This window comes from Nerophis ophidion, linkage group LG07 (genome assembly GCF_033978795.1).
Source record: "Nerophis ophidion isolate RoL-2023_Sa linkage group LG07, RoL_Noph_v1.0, whole genome shotgun sequence".
NCBI lineage: Eukaryota > Metazoa > Chordata > Actinopteri > Syngnathiformes > Syngnathidae > Nerophis > Nerophis ophidion.
This window is the reverse complement of record NC_084617.1, coordinates 59,073,389-59,095,220: the sequence shown is the minus strand read 5'-3', so window position 1 is coordinate 59,095,220 and position 21,832 is coordinate 59,073,389. Positions and strand designations below refer to the sequence as shown.

The following is a 21,832-nucleotide window of genomic DNA, read 5'->3' as shown; positions in this document are numbered from 1 at the left end:
GTAACGCCAAGGTACATGCCTATAACAAAGTACATGTCTTTAACTCCAAGGTACATGCCTATATCAAAGTACATGTTTGTAACTCCAAAGTACATGCCTATATCAAAATACATGTTTGTAATGCCAAGGTACATGCCTATATCAAAGTACAGGTTTTTAATGCCAAGGTACATGCCTATATCAAAGTACATGTTTGTAACTCCAAGGTACATGCCTATATCAAAGTACATGTGTGTAACTCCAAGGTACATGCCTATATCAAAGTACATGATTGTAATGCCAAGGTACATGCCTATATCAAAGTACATGGTCGGCGGCCCGAGCTTCATGCCATCCTTTTCTCCTACCAAACCGTCAGAAATAGAGAGAGGGTCTGGCAAAAAGTTAACACTGTCTTTCACCAACAAAGTTTTTTGGTCGTCCGCAGCCTTTTCGTCGGTGTTCTTGGCTTTTACTCCCATTTCCCACGCAGCAAAAGCCCTGGTAGCAAGATCTTTTCTTTTTTTTTTTCCAGACACCTTTAGTCCACAACAACGCAAATGGTCTTTCAATGAGTCAACACTCCATCGCATAAAATACTCAAAGTTGACATTTACTTCCAAATCAGCACCACTCAATAAAAAGGAAGCCATTTTCTGGGTTTGTTTATCCCTGCCGACCTTTGACCCGTCAAAAAAAAAGAGTCTCGCGAGAACGAGCTTGCTGAATCCTCGAACAGGTCCATTGCAGGTGTCTAATTCGACCGTATTATGTTTAGAACTATTAACTTGTTCCATCTTCCCTTTCCACAGAAATCCTCCTCACATCAAGCTTTTTCCGCCTCTTCCAGACCATAAAATGACCGATTAAGGATAATCAAGCACAGCAATGTAGGCCTAAGAATTTGGAGAGTATGTTTCATCAGGTAAGTTTGCCTGCTTTTGTTCCAAGGTTAATGTCGGAATTGTTACACCATCTGTATTCCAGTGTTTCTTAACAGTAAAACTTTCACAATGTAAATGTGTAATTTTATGTCTGGACTGTTCAGATTTATGTATGGAGATAGTAAAGCCAATTTAGTTTCAGGCTATCTCAAAAGGCACTCACGTGATTACAGGATGCCATGACTGCTACTAACTTTAAGCTGATGCTGTGTGTTTGTGACAATTTCTCATTACTTTAGATGCCTTAACAACTTTGTTTTGTACCAAAGTCAACTACCAGATTGCAGGTGTCTAATTTGACCTTATTATGTTGCACACTATTCACTTGTTCCATCTTCCCTTTCCACAGAAATCCACCTCACATCAAGCTTTTTCCGCGTCTTCCGGACCATAAAAGGACCGATTAAGGATAATCAAGCACAGCAATAATGTAGACCTAAGAAGCACTTGGAGAGGATGTTACAACAGGTAAGTTTGCCTGCTTTTGTTCCAAGGTTAATGTCGGAATTGTTACTCATTCTGTATTTCAGTGTTTCTTAACAGTAAAAGTTGGTTTGTGTACAAAAAGCTTACACGAGGTAAATGTGTAATTTTATGTCTGTTATGTCTGGACTGTTCAGAGTCATGTATGGAGAGAGTAAAGTCAACTTGGTTTTAGGCGATCTCTATGATAGGTCAAAAGGCACTCATGTGACTCCAGGGCACCATGACTGATACTAACGTTAAGCTGATGCTATGTGCTTGCGACGGTTTCTCATGGCCTACTGCAACCCACTCCTACCGACCACGCAGTCTGATAGTTTATATATCAATGGTGAAATATTAACATTGCAACACATGCCAATACGGCCTTTTTAGTTTACTAAATTGCAATTTTAAATTTCCCGCGAAGTGTCGTGTTGAAAACGTCGCGGAATGATTACGCGTATGATGACACGTGCGTTTGACGTCACCGGTTGTAGCGGACATTATTTTCCAGCCCGATCCAAGCTATAAGTAGTCTGCTTTAATCGCATAATTACACAGTATTCTGGACATCTGCGTTGCTGAATGTTTTGCAATTTGTTCAATTAATAATTGGAGAAGTCAAAGTAGAAAGATGGAGGTGGGAAGCTTTTAGCTTTTACCCACAAAAACACAGCTAGTGTTTCCTTGTTTAAAATTCCCGAAGATGAAGCTTTACTATGAATCACAGTGGTCAAGCAAACATGGATCCCGACTACATGTCAACCGGCAGTTTTCGGTGAGAAAATTGTGGTAATAAGTCGCCTCTTACCGGAGACATCAGCGGAGCTTCCGTCCTGCTGCAGCTGCCGTGACTTCCCTCAGAGATTCTGGCGTCAACACACCCGTGGCCACACCCCTCCGACTTTCAGGTACTATTTAATCTCATGAAAACACTAGCAACACAATAGGCAGATAAGGGATTTTCCAGAATTATCCTAGTAAATTTGTCTAATAACATCTGAATAGCTCCCACTGCAATCGGCTTTTTTTTTTTTTTAACTTTTTTATTATTTTTTTCTAGTCCTTCACTCTAAATTTCCTCATCCACCAATCTTTCATCGTCGCTCAAATTAATGGGGAAATTGTCGCTTTCTCGGTCCAAATAGCTCTAGCTGCTGCTGGCTATGATTGTAAACAATGTGAGGATGTGAGGAGCTCTACAACCCGTGACGTCACGGGCACATTGTCTGCTACTTCCGGTAAAGGCAAGGCTTTTTTTATTAGCGACCAAAAGTTGCGAACTTTATCGTCGATATTCTCTACTAAATCCTTTCAGCAAAAATATGGCAATATCGCGAAATGATCAAGTATGAAACATAGAATGGACCTGCTATCCCCGTTTAAATAAGAAAATCTCATTTCAGTAGGCCTTTAGATGCCTTAACAACTTTTTTTAGTACAAAAGTCAAATACCAGATTGCAGGTGTCTAATTCAACTTTATGATGTGGCACATTATTCACTTGTTTCAACTTCCCTTTCGACGGAAATCCACCTCACATCAAGCTTTTTTCAGCCTTTTCCGGACCATAAAATGACTGATTAAGGATAATCAAGCACCGCAATAATGTAGGCCTAAGCACTTAGAGAGGATGTTACATCAGGTAAGTTTGCCTGCTTTTGTTCCCAGGTTAATGTCGGAATTGTTACACCTTCTGTATTCCAGGGTTTTTTAACAGTAAAAGTTTGTTTGTCTACAAAAAGCTTACACAAGGTAGATGTGTTATTTTATGTCTGGACTGTTTAGAGCAGTGTTTTTCAACCGTTTCTAAACAAAGGCAAATGTATTTCATTGAAAAAATCCAGAGGCACACAACCAGTAGAAATCATTGAAAAATTAAACTCTGCACCCAATATTGACAAATAAAAAGTAGTTCTCGCAATTGTAGAATATGAATTTAAACCATAACCAACCATGGATCAATATAGCTCTTGTCTCAAAGTAGGTGCACTGTCATGACCTGTCACATCACGCCGTGACTTATTTGGGGATTTATGGCGTTTTCCTCTGTGTTGTGTTTTAGTTCTTGTCTTGTGCTCCTATTTTGGTGGCTTTTCCTGTTTTGTTGTTTTCGCAATCAAGGCAATTGACGCTATTCTTTTTTTTGTGAACATTGTTGATTTTCATGTACGGATGTACTTTGTGGACACCGTCTGGGCCACATGCTGTAAGTCTTTGCTGTCGTCCAGCATTCTGTTTTTGTTTACTTTGCAGCCAAGCTTCAATGCCTTTTCCTAGCAGCACTCACCTTGTGTTTATTTTTGGTTTAAGTGTTAGATACCCTTTTTACTTACACACTGCCTCCTGCATATTGTGATCACGACAAACCATGTTTATGACATCGACAAAGAAATTAGATACCTGCTGCTACCTACTGATATGGAAAAATATTACATGGTTACTCTGCCAAGTTAAAGACAGTACAGACACTCATCAGCGGCACATTATTTGCGGATTATAATTACTGGTTTGCAAAAATTGTTTTTGACTCAATTAGGTGAAATTATATAATCTCCTAGAGCACACCAGACTCCGCGGCACAGTGGTTGAAAAACACTAGTTTAGAGCGGTGGTTCTCAACCTTTTTTCAGTGATGTACCCCCTGTGAACATTTCTTTAATTCAAGTACCCCTAATCAGGGCAAAGCATTTTTGGTTGAAGAAAACTTGTTGAAAAATAAACAAGTGATCCAATTACAAATAAAGATTTCTACACATAGAAGTAATCATCAACTTAAAGTGCCCTCTTTGGGGATTGTAATAGAGATCCATCTGGATTCATGAACTTAGTTCTAAACATTTCTTCACAAAAAAAGAATTATTATATATATATATATATATATATATATATATATATATTTATGGAACATGTCCACAAAACATCTAGCTGTCAAAACTGAATATTGCATTGTTGTATTTTACATTCATATTTTGTTGAAAAGTATTAAATGATAAATGATAAATGGGTTGTACTTGTATAGCGCTTTTCTACCTTCAAGGTACTCAAAGCGCTTTGACATTACTTCCACATTTACCCATTCACACACACATTCACACACTGATGGAGGGAGCTGCCATGCAAGGCGCCAACCAGCACCCATCAGGAGCAAGGGTGAAGTGTCTTGCTCAGGACACAACGGACGTGACGAGGTTGGTACTAGGTGGGAATTGAACCAGGGACGCTCGGGTTGCGCACGGCCACTCTTCCACTGCGCCACGCCGTCCCATTATTATTCAATAAATATATTTACAAAGTATTTTTGAATTGTTTCTATTTTTAGAATATTTTTAAAAATATCTCACGTACCCCTTGGCATACCTTCAAGTACCCCCATGGGTACGCATACCCCCATTTGAGAACCACTGGTTTAGAGTCATGTATGGAGAGAGTAAAGCCAAATTGGTTTCAGGCAATCTCAAAAGGCACTCACGTGACTACAGGGCGCCATGACTGCTACTAACTGTGAGCTGATACTATGTGTTTGCAAGTTTTGTTCAGGAAAGAACATACAGACACTAATACAAGTAATAACAGAAAAAATGAACAAATTATAGAAATGGTTTGACTAAAAACGACTACTGGTATCTTTGAATATCAGTAAAACTAAAATAATGCAATTCAGTAGCAGCAGAAGAGAAAGTCAAGCAAAAATACAAATGAACATTGAAAGACTAAAATAAACATAATTTTGGGTGTATTGATAAATATGAAAAATTAACTTAAAATCGCATAAAAAATATACATCATAAAGCGGCGAGAAATACGTCAATTAATGAAGCAAAATATCTTCTGGATCATTAATCACTCCATATTCTCTACTGCTCGCCAGTGTTACCATATTGGAGTTACTGTGTAGAAATATGGGGAAATAACTAAAAAAATATACTTATTCACTCTCCATGTTACAAAAAAGAAAGATCAGTTAAAATAATACATAATGAGTGATACATACAATTATTACAAATACATTGGAGGCAGCCACCAGATTTAATATACTTCTCACAAAAGTTACAATTTCTCCATGATTGTTGGTCCAAAGCTAATGAAGATTTTGGCAAAATGAGCGTAATTCACTTATATTTTTGGTCGTTCTGTGTATTTTTTTTCTTACATTTATTGCGCCGTCAGGTGCTGGCTGGTCACCAAACACGGCATGTCTGTGCATCAAATACAGCCGCTTAATTATCCATCCATCCATTTTTTACCGCTTATCCCAGCTGCACTCGGGCAGAAGGTGGGATACACCCTGGACAAGTCACCAGTTCATTGCAGAGTCAACGCAGATAGACAACATTCACACACTAGGGCCAATTTAAAATGTCACTAATCAACCTATCCCCAGCTGCATGTTTTTTGAGGTAGTAGGAAGCCGGAGTACCCGATGGGAACCCACACAGTCACGGGGAGAGCAAGCAAACACACAGAAAGACCTTCTTATTGCGAGGCACGAACGCTAACCACTGTGTCATCGAGCTGCCCTCTGCAAAATTATGCTTTCACTAAAAAAAGCATGTTTTGTTATTTATGAGCTGCAGTATGTCTAAAACTATACATCGACATATTAATTTGATAAATTTTGTCAGAAAAAATAACGTCAAAACGACAGCAATCGTAGGTGCCGATCCCGTGGAGGCTTCGGTGGCTGAACACCCACGGACAATGCCGAGCACCCACGTGGGTTTGATTGCAAATTATTGCTCACCACCAAGCACACACACCGAGCACCCACTGGCAGAAATGTCGATCGGCGCCTATAACAGCAATTGCATGCTTCTGGGCACAGCCACCTCACACGTCCTTGGTTGCAGTCATGGCACGTGTTGCTTACTTGACCATATGCTCTCTACGCACGACTTTGGGACTGTTGGACCCCGAACGCCGCCTAAAAGTATATATTTTTCAGCTGTGGTCCATATTGGCCAAAGCAGTACTCAGTTATAATACACTTTTCCACCACTTGTGGCAGTAATGGCAATCCATTCATCCATTTTCTACCACCTATTCCCTTTGGGGTCACGGAGGGCACTGGTGCCTATCTCAGCTACAATCGGGCGGATGGCGGGGTACACCCTGGATAAGTCGCCACCTCATCGCAGGGCCAACACAGATTTCATTTGCAGTAAAAAAAATGGTTTAGTTTATTTAATAAACATAATCATTATTATTATCATTTTAATGATTACTTATTAATACAGTTAGAATGTCTTTATTTTAGAATTGTGTAATTGTATGTAAAAAGAAATGTCAACAGTTTGTGGGCCTTCTTTTTCAGTGTATTAGATAAGTAATATTTTTGGTATTCAGGCTGACCTAAGCCTTGATAATAATCTTTGGGAATAACACATGCTTAATATTATTTGTTAAACTCTCAGTAGGTTAGATATAATTACTGAATACAACTAAAATTAAGAGTAAGATGACTAATTCACTGTTAATATTTGAGTGGGAATTGGGCCCTTCTGCAGTGGAAAAGTTGGCCCGGAGGTCAAAAAGGTTAAAGGGGAACATTATCACCAAACCTATGCAAGCGTCAATATATACCTTGATGTTGCAGAAAAAAGACCATGTATTTTTTTCACCGATTTCCGAACTCTAAATGGGTGAATTTTGGCGAATTAAACGCCTTTCTGTTTATTGGTCTCGTAGCGATGACGTCAGAACGTGACGTCACCGAGGTAATACACCCGCCATTTTCATTTTCAACACATTACAAACACCGGGACTCAGCTCTGTTATTTTTCCATTTTTTCGACTATTTTTTGGAACTTTGGAGACATCATGCCTCGTCAGTGTGTTGTCGGAGGGTGTAACAACAGTAACAGGGAGGGATTCAAGTTGCACCACTGGCCCGAAGATGCGAAAGTGTCTGCCGCCAGAGCCCCATTGAATGTGCCAGAGTGTATGTATGTACATTTGAAACTAGATACCCACATTTAATGCGAAACAAACACTTACCAATCGACATATTTAAGTTGCTCCAGTGTCACAAGATGCGAAAGTCCTGATCGTTTGGTCCGCACATTTTACCGGCGATGCTAATAAGGCAGCCATGCTATGGGCCACTTCATTAGGTACACCCATGCTATGGCCGAATAGCGTCAATAGCTATTCGCTCAATAGCTTCAGTTTCTTCTTCAATTTCGTTTTCGCTATCTGCCTCCATACTCCGACCATCTGTTTAAATACATGCGTAATCTGTTGAATCGCTTAAACCGCTGAAATCCGAGTCTGAATCCGAGCTAATGTCGCTATATCTTGCTGTGGTAACCGCCATGTTGTTTGTATTGGCAGCACTGTATGACGTCACAGGGAAATGGACAGTCGTATCGCAAATAGCGAAAATCAAGAACTTTAAAGCTTTTTTAGGGATATTCCGGGAGGTGTAAAATTTTGAAAAAAACTTAGAAAAATAAAACAAGCCACTGGGAACTGATTTTTATGGTTTTCAACCCTTTTGAAATTGTGATAATGTTCCCCTTTAAGAACCCCTTCTCTATTCTATACTTTCTTAGAATGTTTTACTGAGGAATTAAGAAGTAGTTTACCGTTTATGTCCCTCAATTAAACTAAATGATGTAAGTAAAAAAATTGCCATTACCAATTGATTTAGGAAAAGTTGATGCTTGATTATAAATCATACATCTCACTTGTATAGTAGAAGATTGTGGTACCAAGTTGGTCAACTTTGAAAATCCAGCGCTATCAGCTTGAAATGATTCTCAACTTGGCACTCAACAAATGGAACAAAGTATAAGAACACCGCAATATTGCTAGGAAGCATTTTTTATCTGAAGGAATTAGGATTAATCTCAATTTTCCATCTGATTTAGTGTACAAAACTTTTGCTGAAAGATACAACCATTCCATCATTTGGCATTCCAGTGAGAGCGAACATTGGAAGTCACTGTTCTTGTTTATCGTTCTTATTTGAAACATTTAGTAATAGTGCTACATGATAACGCTCCAAGACTCTCTTGAAGTTTGCCATTAGTCAAAGCAAACACAGAAAGTGCTCTCTGTTGTTGTTGATGTTGATTTCAAATTAAATATAATCAAATCAAGCTGTGCAGGAAAGAACTTATGCTTAAAATGTCCAACATACTGTAAATATAACTTGTTACCATGAATGTGCCTATTACTACATACTGTATACCAGGGGTCTGCGGCTCTGGAGCCAAATGTGAATCTTCTGCCTCTTTGTTGTGGCTCCCTCAGATTTTTTTTTAACCCTTGAGTGAGAAAATTTGCATTTTTTTATAAGGGTTTAAAAATGTACGACTGTGAGGCTGTAAATACGCACAGGCTAAGTTCTGAGGCGCAAGGAAGGCAAGTAAAAGGGACTAAAAACCTGCGTGTTCAAATCAGCTTCTCCAGTGTACAATCCTTGTGTAAGATAACCATGAATACTAGTTGAAAAGAGAAAAGAAAGAAGAGTTTAATTTTACATAGACAAATTGATTTTCCTGTAAAGCAAAAAAAAAAGAAGAAGAAAACTTCTCAAAGTTTATAAGATGTGTTACGTTGTGTGCCTATATACTATTTTTCCTTAGTGGATGAGGCGGTGAAATGTCTCTTTTTATAGTAAAGGTTGCAGACTCCTGACATATATTTACAGCATGTATATAAAACATTTTTTATGATTTTTTTAGAGCGGTTTACAGGCGGAATAGATCGTATCACCATTACCTGCATTGTTAGCTGCCTTTTTCTAGCAGTTTTTACTCTTGCTCTTTTTCCAACCGCCTCCCGTCCCTATGTTTACCTTTCCTACCTTTTTTCTGAGGTGCCACCCCTAGGTGCCAACCCAACAGTCTTCCAGTCCTGTAATACCCCTGTAAATATATATTGTATTTCTGTTCTTGGACGGTTGTACTGGAAACTCATTTTGTTGTGTTTTTTAAATGCAATAAGATTGTATTGTATCATTTTCTATTTAAAATATACAGAAAAATAAAATGTGTTTCCGTCTAAGATGTGCATGGTGCATGATGGGCAAAATCCCCCAAAAGTGCAGTTCCCCTTTAAATATAAGTTGCATTTATGACAGTGTCTGTTTTAATATTGTGACAGAGGTTATTATAGACTTTAGGATAATGGATGTTCGAGCTTGAGAGATAAGGTATGTCTTGTAATGTTAATTGAAGGTGTTTTACCAGCAGGGTGTGAGGGACCTGGGTTCTTGTAATGAATATGTCTTAATTGTGTGAGACTATTTGACATTTGAAAAGTCCAATGATCCCTCTCATTCTTGAAACAGATTAGCATTTCCATCTTTAAGGTCAAATCGTTATGAATAAAACATTAACAAGGTTCTTAAGCTCACAGCCAGCCATACCTATCCTCACAAAGGCACCAGCTGAGTCTTGCTAAGCATGGAGAATGTTACAGAAACAATCGATTCCTTTCACTTGACTGACGCGAAAACAGCATCCTGTAATTTATTAGACTATAAGGTCACAAGTGAATGGATGTTATACTATTGTGCATCAGCCATCTTTTCTTCATTAGTTTTGAATGAGGCACATGAGTAGGCATGTGCAAACATGATTAAATGGCATTGGATGCAATATTTTGAGTCTGACATACAAAGGGTTAACCTGGATTGAATTTAAGATCAAAGCCAGCCTACCCCCACACCCCGGCCCACAAAATAAAACATTGGCAAGAGATTGAAAGAATTCAATGAGCAAAATTAACATGTATTAAATCTTAAAATCTGACCTTGCACATACATGGCAGATGCTGAGCCGTGCAGCAACGAATGCATAATTGGATAGAGTGGCCTGTTACTGTGTTTGGACTGTGGAGCCTTGCAACTTTACAGCAACACCTATTTTTTCGAACACAGCCAAGTACCATTGATTGCGGTTTGTATTCGGCAAGAAAATAATGCTGTATTAAATATTCTTTTTTTTAATATGTAGCCATGTGGTTGGATTTGGGATGTTTTTTTCCACTATTATCATTACATATTTTAGCGGCACCAGAGGATTACATAATTCAAATCACAATGTACCTCTCAGCAAGATGCAAGTGAGTTTGACCCCAAGGATTTTCTCAGAGTGTGACTATTTACCCAATGTAATAATGACCAGTAAGTTTACGGACTAACTTAAAGTTGCTTCTCATTGTGTTACAAAATGGCTACCTTTAACTTCTGCTAACAAGGCTTGAGGAGATATTGCTTTTCTGGCTGTTTTGACAACTCGTTACCTGTGATTTAAGTTACAGATCATGAGTTTTACCGCAGAGAAGCCTAGTGTAGGCAACAGTGGAATCACAGGTTTGTGCCTTGAATGATGGAGGCTAGAAATCATGTTAAGATGTGTTATGCTCAAATCTGACTGGAGATGTATGGAAGTATTATTGTAGCAAATTTTTTGCAAACGTGTATCTTGATCTGTGCGTTTGTAATCCGATTCGCCTGCGTGTGTACTAATTTGTGTGTGTGTATATCAATCTGAGTATGTGTATTCAGTTCCGCTTACATGTGTTTTAGATCCTTGTACGCATTTTAAAAGTTGTCTGTCCCTAATCAGAAAAAATCCTCAAAAGGCTGTCTACTTACAAGTGGCTTTTGCAAAGCTTCTGCGGTGTAAGATTTGAGTGCGCACATCCAGATTCGTGAGCGTGTAATACAACTTGTGCGCACATTCAGAAGTGCATGCATGTGATACAACCTGTGCATGCGTACCTAATGATCTGCGAGGAGTATAATTTTTTCGACACTTTCTGCCGTGTACGATTCAGAAGTGCATGCATGTAGTACAATCTGCGTGTGCCTATCTGAGGTGTGCCTACATTTAACCAACCATGGAAGACGCCACGCAATTTAAACTAAGCAACGTACAGCTATGGTGCGTGAAAAAAAAGACGCCAAGACCCGCCTTGCGTTGTTTCTGATTGGTTTAAATGGCGTAGTGTCTTCCTTGGCTTGGTTGAATATAGGCACAATGGATTGATGGCTTGGTTTGGGATTGGTTATTTCCATTAGTGAATCAGTTACTGGAACTACGGTAAGCCTCGAAAACCAAACAGCTTGACTGTCACGCTCAAAGTGGGAAGCTTGGCAGCTCTGAGCAAGTGTTCGAGAGTTGTCCATCGTTGCTGACTTCAACACAGAATAACATGATCAGTGGCTACAAGGCGCAGACTCGTGGTGAGTATAAGGAAATGCAGGGGGAGTTACGGACAGGCAAGTCTTTTTACATGTACAGTGGGACAAAAAAGTTTTTAGTCAGCAGTAGGTATGGTGTTCTTGGGTTGCAACTCAGTATTCTTCTTCCTCCAGACACGACGAGTTGAGTTTATACCAACAAGTTCTGTTTTGGTTTCATCTGACCACATGACATTCTCCCAATCCTCTGCTGTATCATCCATGTATCCATTTTGGTATAAACTCAATCGTCGTGTTTGGAGGAAGAAGAATACTGAGTTGCAACCCCAAGAACACCATAACTACTGTGAAGCATGGGGGTAGAAACATCATGCTTTGGGGCTGTTTTTCTGCTAAGGGGACAGGACGATTGATCCGTGTTAAGGAAAGAATGAATGGGGCCTTGTGTCGGGAGATTTTGAGCCAAAACCTCCTTCCATCAGTGAGAGCTTTGAATGGTGACCAAATACTTATTTTCCACCATAATTTACAAATAAATTCTTTAAAATTCCTACAATGTGTATTCCGGATTTTTTTTTCACATTCTGTCTCTCAAAGTTGAAGTGTACATATGATGAAAATTACGGACCTCTGTCTTCATTTTAAGTGGAAGAACTTGCACAATCGGTGGCTGACTAAATACTTTTTTGCCCCACTGTATATGGCAGAAGTGTCGCGAAAGTCATGTGTAAAAAATATAGCCAATAGACGGTTCCTGCTCCTCGCAGATCATAGATAAGTACATGTAGATTGTAATACACGCATGCATTTCTGAATGCACGCGCACAAGTTAAATTACACGCTCACGAATATGGACGCGCTCGCTTAAATGTTACATGGCAGATGTGACGCAAAAGTCACGTGTAAATAGACAACCGATCGAGGGTTCATTGTGATTAGGGACAGACAGACAACTTAAAACACACGTACGCGGATCTAAAACAGACAAAACACACATACGCCGATCTGAAAACACACACTCAGGTTGCTATACAAACACACAAATTAGTACACATGCACGTGAATTGGATTACACGCGCACAGATTGTGATATCCATCCATCCATCCATTTTCTACTGCTTATTCCCTTTCGGGGTCGCGGGGGGCGCTGGCGCCTATCTCAGCTACAATCGGGCGGAAGGCGGGGTACACCCTGAACAAGTCGCCACCTCATCGCAGGGCCAACACAGATAGACAGACAACATTCACACTCACATTCACACACTAGGGCCAATTTAGTGTTGCCAATCAACCTATCCCCAGGTGCATGTCTTTGGAAGTGGGAGGAAGCCGGAGTACCCGGAGGGAACCCACACATTCACGGGGAGGACGTGCAAACTCCACACAGAAAGATCCCGAGCCTGTATTTGAACCCAGGACTGCAGGACCTTCGTATTGTGAGGCAGACGCACTAACCCCTCTTCCACCGTGAAGCCCCAGATTGTGATACATGTTTGCAAATTATTTTGCTACAATATACTTCCGTGGAGATGACTTTGGTTTTGAGTTTGGTTCCTGCTTACTTCAAGAGGTATAGTACACCTAATGACCACAATATTATACCAATTTTGGGACAATTTGAACAACTAATTTACAGGAAGTCTAATTCAATCATAAATTATGTATTTCGAAAGAGAAAGAGAGACTTATAAAAACTAAAGACCCTTAGTTTTGACTGACACTGTCATGGTAATTTCTGAGTTCTATATTTAGCAATATAAAATTCTACATTTTAGAAAAAGCTTTAGTAGGATGTTGTGCAGTTTATTTAAACAATTACAAAAAAAATGTCAGCACTTCTTGTCTATTGCTAAGTTGCAACTACATGACCTAGCGCAGTGTTTCTTAACCATACCCATTTGTTTTTGTAATAAGCCTGAATTAAGTCTTGATAATAGTCCTTGTGATTAACTAATGCTTTCATATTATTTGACAAGGTTGTTAACCTGCTAACTGAAAGTAGGTTTGGTAATTGTTAAATATGATTCAAATCAAGAGTGAGATTACTAATTCAGTGTTAATACTTGAGTGAAAAAATTGGGCCCCGAGGTCAAAAAGGTTAAGAACCCCTGACCTCGAGTCCCATCCGGGCGTCACACGGCGGGCTGAAATCCAATATGTTTATTTACCTGCTGCAGTGCAAATGTTGGTGTATTTCTAATGTTTTAGAGCACCAGTGTCCAAAGTGCGGTACGGAGGCCGTTTTTGGCCCATAGCTTGTTTTGTATGGACTCAACATAAAGTATATTGGCTATAGCTATAACAACTATCTGCCTTATTACCTATAACACAAACACTTAGATAATGTTTTTCCAGAAAAAGAACATTATTTTTTTACCATGGTCCATGAAAGTTGCCTTGATCCATTCTTCAAATGTTTCTATACTTGACTTAGGGGATCTGTATATACAACTGATCAATATGTTTTTGCTTTTTTTCCTGACATATTTCAATGGTAATACATTCTAAGATATTATCTATAGCAAATGACATGTCTTTTAACACTTTGTAGTTTAGGTTCTTCATCACATACACATCTACTCCTCCATTTTTGTTGGTTCTGTTGATGTAGTTTAGTTCATATCCTTCCAGATCAAAATCTATTCCATGTTTCTGTGATGTCGGTTGGGTCCACAAATTGAGCATTAAGCTGTGAAGGACAATGTTGGACCTATTTGTGCATCACAAGTAATGTATTTTATTTACCTTAATGAGTGTTGAGTACTGCCATGATTTTTTTATTCGTGTTGTCGGGCAATTTGCTTACAATATATAATACATAAGTTTAGTTTTGCGGTTGGTATCCTTTTACAATCCAAATATTTTGCTGTCATCTATAATTTGGCCCCTGCACTTGTTTTAATGGTGTGAAGTTAATGTTTTGTCTCGTTGTTTAGATTTAGCTACTTCCCGGTTTTCCAGCAATATTTCGTTTCCAATTGTATTTAGCGATATCCTGTTACAGTACATCCTTGCTGTATGGAAAACGCAGCCTTCTTCTAGTTTATTATTATATAACAATGTTTTCTTGATGCTAAACATTGCACCAAATACACTTAGCAGATTATGGCATCTACATCAACACTATGATTTGCCCAAGTGGCTACATAGGACGGTTTCACCCAAAAAAATATATAATAATGTTGTGACATTTCAACACACGTGTAAAGTTATATTTATTTTATATCAACCTTGTTAAATTTAGAATTAAATGACAATTCCGGTTTGTGGTTATATTGACATTTTATATTTAATGAACCAATCGGTTTGTTAGCCACAATTTACTCCTCCAAATGTAACAGCAGTAAAGAGGTGCAGGTTATTTGTCCATGTCAGTACCCCGATGCCTGCATATTTGTTCCATCTCTGGCATAACCTCTCATCTCCAAAGCCAGCAAAAACTGTAACCTACCTTGTGTGTTTTTCACTAATTGAAATGCCTAATGAGATCCCAGGGGCTACATCCCATTATCTAGGAATTATTGAAAGTCTAAGCTGCAAGCCAAATGGTTAATAAATATGCAGTAAAAGTGCAAGAGGACCAGGGATCCCGTCCAGGTTTTTACTCTGCTCGGACAATGCTGACATGCTTTTATATCAGATAAAGTGCAGTGTGTTCAGAAGGAGATGTTGTTCATAATTATTTTATTTGTGTTTATTTCAGGCTTGAAAATGTTGTTACCTAGGTTCAGGTGCATAATTTTCAATGGGGTTAGTAGGGCTGTGAATATTTGGGTGTCCCACGATTCGATTCAATATCGATTCTTGGGGTCACAATTCGATTCAAAATCAATTTTTGTTTTTCAATTCAACACGATTCGCAATTCAAAGACCATTTTTTCCCGATTCAAAAGGATTATCTATTCATTCAATACATAGGATTTCAGCAGGATCTACCCCAGTCTGCTGACATTAGATTAGATTAGATTAGATAGTACTTTGTTTATTCCGTCAGGAGAGTTCCTTCAGGAAAATTACAATTTTCAGCACAATCCCATTCAAGATCAGACAAACATTACAGGGAGACAGAACAGGATCGCTGACGGGTCTGCCGGCTTCCAGCGCCCCTTACAAAAAAAGATGACATACAGGTAAACGGGGGGTGGGAGAAAAGAATAAAAGATTAAAATAAAATAAAAATAAAAATCGGTCTTAGCCTGGGCCCTGGAGTGGGGGTGCAGACTGAGGCCAAGGGGAGAAAAAAAAAAAAAATGCAAGCAGAGTAGTAGATTTTTGTAAAAAGCTTTTATAATTGTAAAGGACAGTGTTTTATCAACTGATTGCAATAATGTAAATTAGTTTTAACTATTAAATGAACCAAAAATATGACTTATTTTATCTTTGTGAAAATATTGGACACAGTGTTTTGTCAAGCTTATGAGATGCAATGCAAGTGTAAGCCACTGTGACACTATTGTTCTTTTTTTTTTTTATAAATGTCTAATGATAATGTCAATTAGGGATTTTTAATCACTGCTATGTTGAAATTATAACTAATATTGATACTGTTGTTGATAATATTAATTTTTGTTTCACCACTTTTGGTTTGTTCTGTGTCGCGTTTGTGTCTCCTCTTAATTGCTCTGTTTATTGCAGTTCTGAGTGTCGCTGGGTCAGGTTTGGTTTTGGAATTGGATTGCATTGTTATGCTATTGCTGTATATTGTTTTGTTGGATTGATTAATTGAAAAAAAAAACAATAAAAAAACAAACAAAAAACAAACGATATAAAAAAAAAAGAGAATCGATTCTAAATCGCACAACGTGAGAATCGCGATTCGAATTCGAATCGATTTTTTCCCACACCCCTAGTGGTTAGCCTAATTGTGTGTTATTAAACATTAAACTGTGTGTGGTCGCATCAGCAAGATTTTTATGTATCTGTCTAGAGCTAAATAGACAATGGCATTCTCAGCATCAATTTAAGAGTCAATATTTTAAAATAACACAATAAAGCAATAATAATCCAAACTATCATAAATTGTAAAAAGAATTACTGAACACATTATAAAGGCAAAAAGACACATTTTCTGTAAGAAACCATTTCAAATGTTTATTGAACATGTCAAAGAACGGGCACACACTTGTGAATTGAAAACAGGGCTTCAAGATTATTGGCCAGCTCAAGGACAAAAAAAACATAAGACTAACATTAATCAGATTGTGGCTACAAAGAAAATGTGTTTTTGTTCGATTTTTGTTTTTATAAAGAAACGGTATGTACATTGTTCTTTTATACAAGAGGTTTGTTGGATAAATGCATTAAAAACAAAACTGGTTCAGCAATGAACTTTACAAAAAATACACTTTGCTTCATTGAGAGATGTAGAAAAGAAGACGGTCAAATATTGACCAATAATATTTCTTCCTTTTCATTATTCAGAAAAATGTTTTCTCTACAACCTATTTTCAGGAAAAAGCAATATACAGCCTAATAAATGGTAGAAAAATTGTTTTTGCAGATTCATTCAGTTGGTTTGGTAACCAAGGAGAGGGGCTGTGACTGGAACAGGGCATGATGGGAGTGAAGTGCTGCCTGATGGAAAGGCGAGGAGGGTGACAGCATGGAGGGGTGCAGAGAGGTGAAAGGGATCGGCCGGGTCAGGATGGGTGGGGTCGAATGGCTACCTGAAGTACCAGTTGGGATGGAGATGGCTGGTTGGGAGGAGGATGATGACGATGAGGATGAGGAGGACGTAGCTCCAGAAGACTTTCCGAGTATAGAGAAGTGGTGATGCATGCGTCCCTCCGGTTTGGTGGTGAGCGATAGTGGCTGGGCCTGCTCGGAGTGAGTGGCCGCAGGAGCAGCAGGCGACGCCAGAGCTGCGGAGGGAGTGGCTGGGGAATCCAGCATGCTTCCGTGAGACGACGCTGGGCTGTCACACATCTTTTCAGAGGGCAGGTACTGAACACACTGCTTTTTGCTTCTTATCGAGAAGTCTGGGTAGCACAAAAGAGAGATGGAGGCACTTGAATTATGGATCCGGCGCTGGCTTAAAATCTGGTACACGTCCCTCAATGCCACCAGTGACAGAAGTCAACGAGTGATTATTATTAAAACAGTGAAGATGGCAGCAATGAAGCGTTCAACTTGCAAAGCGAAAGAAATGTTAAACATTCAAATGGTACACATGAATGATTGAAAATATGATACTATGAATGTAGAAAGCCCCTATGACTTTAGTTTTAAATTATTGCAGACATACCTGCCACTATTGGCACTCTACGTCATAAGCTGCTTGTCAAAGTATGGATTAAAGAAAGGGTTAGTGATGGAGATATTGCATTATTGCACAGTACTTCTTTTAGTAAGGACATAAATACAAACTATCAACTCCTTACCTTCCGGTTTTGACTCAGATTTACTGTCCCGCTTCCTCTTTTTCCGCTTTCCCTGCAGAAGCAGGCAAAAACAGCTTTAAAAACACGTGATGATTGTCACAGTCAATCTAAAACAAATCCACTTAAAACATTTGAATACATTTTTTTTTTTAAATATCCTACTTGTCGAGCGGCAGAAACTGTCCTTGTCTTTAAAGTCCTGGCCACACCATGCATCCCAGATTTTTTAAATGTCTATTAGTTAACTGAAATACGATTGAGAACCTGATAATATTAATTCTTTATTTATTTATCCGTACAAAACACTACAAGTTGCTTGCACCAGCAAATACTGTAAATTCCTGACTTTAAGCCGCTCCTTTTTGCTACGCTTTGAACACTGCTTCTTATAAAACAGTGTGGTTAATGTACGGATTTTTCTTCGCTGACGGCCATAATGCAAATTATTTAAAACAAAAAACAAGCACAGACACTGAATAGGTGTTATTGTTTGTGCTATGGCACCATCGTTGGGGCAATTTCGCTCTCTGCAGGTGCTGCATTGCCCTTCTGTTTAGACTGAGTGTTCAACTGGAAGTACAAGTGCCGTCCCGTCTTCTAGCCGTCCATAGCGCCCGTACTCGTATGGATTCTTCATTCATCACTCCAAGCAACGTATGTAAGTTTTAACAGTATAACTTAAACAATTATTGCTTACTAAATTGTCCCATGTATGATATCTCTAGGCGTGTTTTCATGCAATGTCATAAAACAAGTTTCTTTAGCATTAGCTAATATACTAACTCATTTATGCCTGTCTGTGTTAATATTAATAACTTACAATGGAATTCTTTTTGTATTACTTCAATTGTGTAAATTCACCAAAACGCCACCACCGACGTATTGAGTCTATTTCACTGATTGGAGAGCTAGCTTCCGCATTTAGTGGGTTTATAATGATGACGTTTTTTTGTTTGATCAGTCGTTTTCTAAAATGTAGTGGGTACAGCTCATATAATAGTGCGCTGTATAATCCAGAAACAACAGTATGTTACTGGTATGATATGTATACTTCGTCATATTTCCTGGTTGAGCCTGTTGATTAATTCAAGCTATGCTGCCACCAAGCTGGAGGCTTGTGTATCGTTCAAGATTTTTTAAAAGATGCTAATACTGGGGGTGCCACCACGCTATTTGACAAGCACTGCCTTAAAACGATTAATCAAAGCAACAGAATATAAATAGAAGATCTAGAACAGGGGTCCCCAAACTACGGCCCTTGGGCCAGATCCGGCCCGCCAGCGTTCGAGATCTGGCCCGCGGGAAGTCCCAAATTATTTTGTATCTTTTTCCTTTTAAATCTGCCCTTTCTAATCCATTCTCTAACGCTTGTTGCTTGTTACTCTCAGTCTCCTAGCCGCTCAGGCTAATCACCTTGTCTAGAAATGCATTTTCCAATAGATGACGTGATATTATATATATACCGTATTTTTCGGAGTATAAATTGCTCCGGAGTACAAGTCGCACCTGCCGAAAATGCGTGATAAAGAAGGAAAAAAACATATATAAGTCGCACTGGAGTATAAGTCGCATTTTTGGGGAAATATATTTGATTAAACCCTACACCAAGAATAAATATTTGAAAGGCAATTTAAAATAAATAAAGAATAGTGAACAACAGGCTGAATAAGTGTACGTTATATGACTCATAAATAACCAACTGAGAAGGTGCCTGGTATGTTTAATGTCACATATTATGGTAAGAGTCATTCAAATAACTATAACATGTAGAACATGCTATACGTTTACCAAACAATCTGTCACTCATAATTGCTAAATCCGATGAAATCTTATACGTCTAGTCTCTTACGTGAATGAGCTAAATAATATTATTTGATATATCACGGTAATGTGTTAATAATTTCACACATAAGTTGCTGCTGAGTATAAGTCGGACTAAACTATGAAAAAACTTCGACTTATAGTCCGAAAAATACGTTATATATAACAGCTCGGCCCCCGGCCAAATTATATTAACCCAATGCGGCCCCCGCGTCAAAAAGTTTAGGGACCCCTGATCTAGAATATAGAATCAAAAATCAAATTAATTTATTTATTCTACTCACATAGTTATCTCTTGCTGACCATCCCGGATAAAGCTGGGAATGTAGTTGCCTTTCTTTTCTTGCCAACTCATAGTATTTGGCTTGTTCCTCTCTCGATAGGGAATGCCACTGCGGACAAAAAGCAGCATATATCAAAGGTTAGCCAAAATCCCCCTGGACAAAAGATAAAAACACATTCATGTCTGTCAGTGCCACTCACCCGTCTTCCAAGGATCTGGTTGATGGCAGCACTCTCCTTCAGAGTGCACTCTGCCACTACTTTGGCTCTCATCTCCTTCATATACAGCATGAAAGCATTCAGAGGCTTTTTGATATGAGGCTTCTTGTCCTCCTCTTTTTTGGGAGGCATGGGAGATTTCCTGCTGATGCAAAACATTGAAGAGATGATATTAACAATGTGGTCGGTGAAGGAAAGGAAGAAAAACAGTGAAATTCATCTTACGCATGCATTGAGTGGACGGTGTGGTCGCCATTGGGCTCCTGCTTGATGGCTGGTGACACAATGGCAGGATGGGGAATGCCAGTCTGATGGAGGCTGTGCGGTGGTGGAGTCACCATGTGAGGGGAGAAACGACTGGACACCAAGCTGAGGGACGAAAAGGGAAACAATTATGTTAACATGCCAAATACTGTATCTGCCCTCTATCCCCTTTGACAGTACCTCAGTATATATGTCTAGACTAAATTTATACGTACAATGAGTTAAATGCTTGCTTTTTTTGTTCAAATAAAGCCCCTTTATTCAGCAGTGGTTAGAGAACGCAAAGTGTGTTGTTACTATGGCGATAGCATGGCCATGACACCTGAAACCACTTTCCTTACCATGTTCCAGACCAGCCAGAAAGAGTGTTCATACAGCTTTCCACAAAGGACACCTTTTTTTAAAGTATCTCTCAATTTTTTTCCCAATTCTTTATACAAAAGAGCACTGTGAGAGAAATCATGCACCACGACATAACTATCATGAGGTCCGGTTCGATGGGACAATCATTCAATGTTAAGTCTTTAACGATGTTGCATTTATCGTAGACAATACACACAGCAGCATTGTTACTCACATGAGTTAAAGCCAGAGTCAGCAGCTTTATCTTAAAATGCACGCAACGCTAGCTGACTCAGCATTAGCTTAACGATGGAGGTTGTTTCATGAATTTCGGAAAATATTTGGTGACTTGACGGTTTAAATAAATGCAGTTTATATTAAGGTGTGTCAAGTGATATGCTATTGTAAATATTATTGCAATATTATACCAAGATATTTTCTAGAGTCAAGTTTCTAAATAAAGATTATAAGTACATCTTAAAGACTGATATCCCACCATTTAAAATTACAATTATTTCAAATGTACATTCAGCAGTGGTTAAAATACATCTAAACTGAGAAGTCAGGGTGACAGAGTGGTGTTAAAATATCTATTAACTACATTCCCCAGATGGCTAAGCGCCTTAGACAGAAACAAGAAGTAGGTCTGAGCTATGTGAGAGGATGACAGTAAAGCAGTAAAGAGTTGATGTATTGTTACACATAACTCTTCCTGCTTCATCTACACAAGAAACAAATATATGTTTTGTTTAGACAACTGATATGTACGTATGAGCACTACTCAGAGAAATTCAATCGGGGAAAATTTCACTGACTGGTCAAAATGTGCAGTGAGGTTGCGGACATTGGACAAAGTTTGGGACGCCATTATTTGCGAGGATTAGTTGAATTTGCATGAATTGGCACTATCGCGACATCGCAAAAACTCAAATGGACAGTACATTACATTTTCATCGATTTGGATGAGTAAACAATTTG

The 21,832-nt window shown here is 38.7% G+C and overlaps 1 protein-coding gene and 1 long non-coding RNA gene across 7 annotated transcripts in view; one reads left to right on the top strand and one right to left on the bottom strand.

Moving 5' to 3' along the window:
* Window positions 1–21,832, top strand: part of LOC133556625 (uncharacterized) — a 47,597-nt gene that overhangs the window by 5,993 nt on the left and 19,772 nt on the right. The window contains exons 2-3 of the long non-coding RNA XR_009807561.1: window positions 792–904; window positions 1,273–1,391. This is a non-coding gene — a long non-coding RNA (uncharacterized LOC133556625). The remainder of the gene's footprint in view (window positions 1–791; window positions 905–1,272; window positions 1,392–21,832) is intronic.
* tcf7l1b (transcription factor 7 like 1b) overlaps window positions 16,611–21,832 on the bottom strand; it is a 68,006-nt gene continuing 62,784 nt past the window's right edge. For 3 of the 6 annotated variants that reach the window (XM_061906732.1, XM_061906737.1, XM_061906735.1), the window contains 5 exons: window positions 20,474–20,617; window positions 20,231–20,393; window positions 20,032–20,139; window positions 17,927–17,978; window positions 16,611–17,524 (listed from right to left, as the gene is read on the bottom strand). In XM_061906732.1, the coding sequence (XP_061762716.1) occupies window positions 17,049–17,524; window positions 17,927–17,978; window positions 20,032–20,139; window positions 20,231–20,393; window positions 20,474–20,617 (943 nt within the window). In that variant the 3' untranslated portion in view covers window positions 16,611–17,048. The remainder of the gene's footprint in view (window positions 17,525–17,926; window positions 17,979–20,031; window positions 20,140–20,230; window positions 20,394–20,473; window positions 20,618–21,832) is intronic. The other 3 variants (XM_061906734.1, XM_061906738.1, XM_061906736.1) reach the window with 1 other exon arrangement.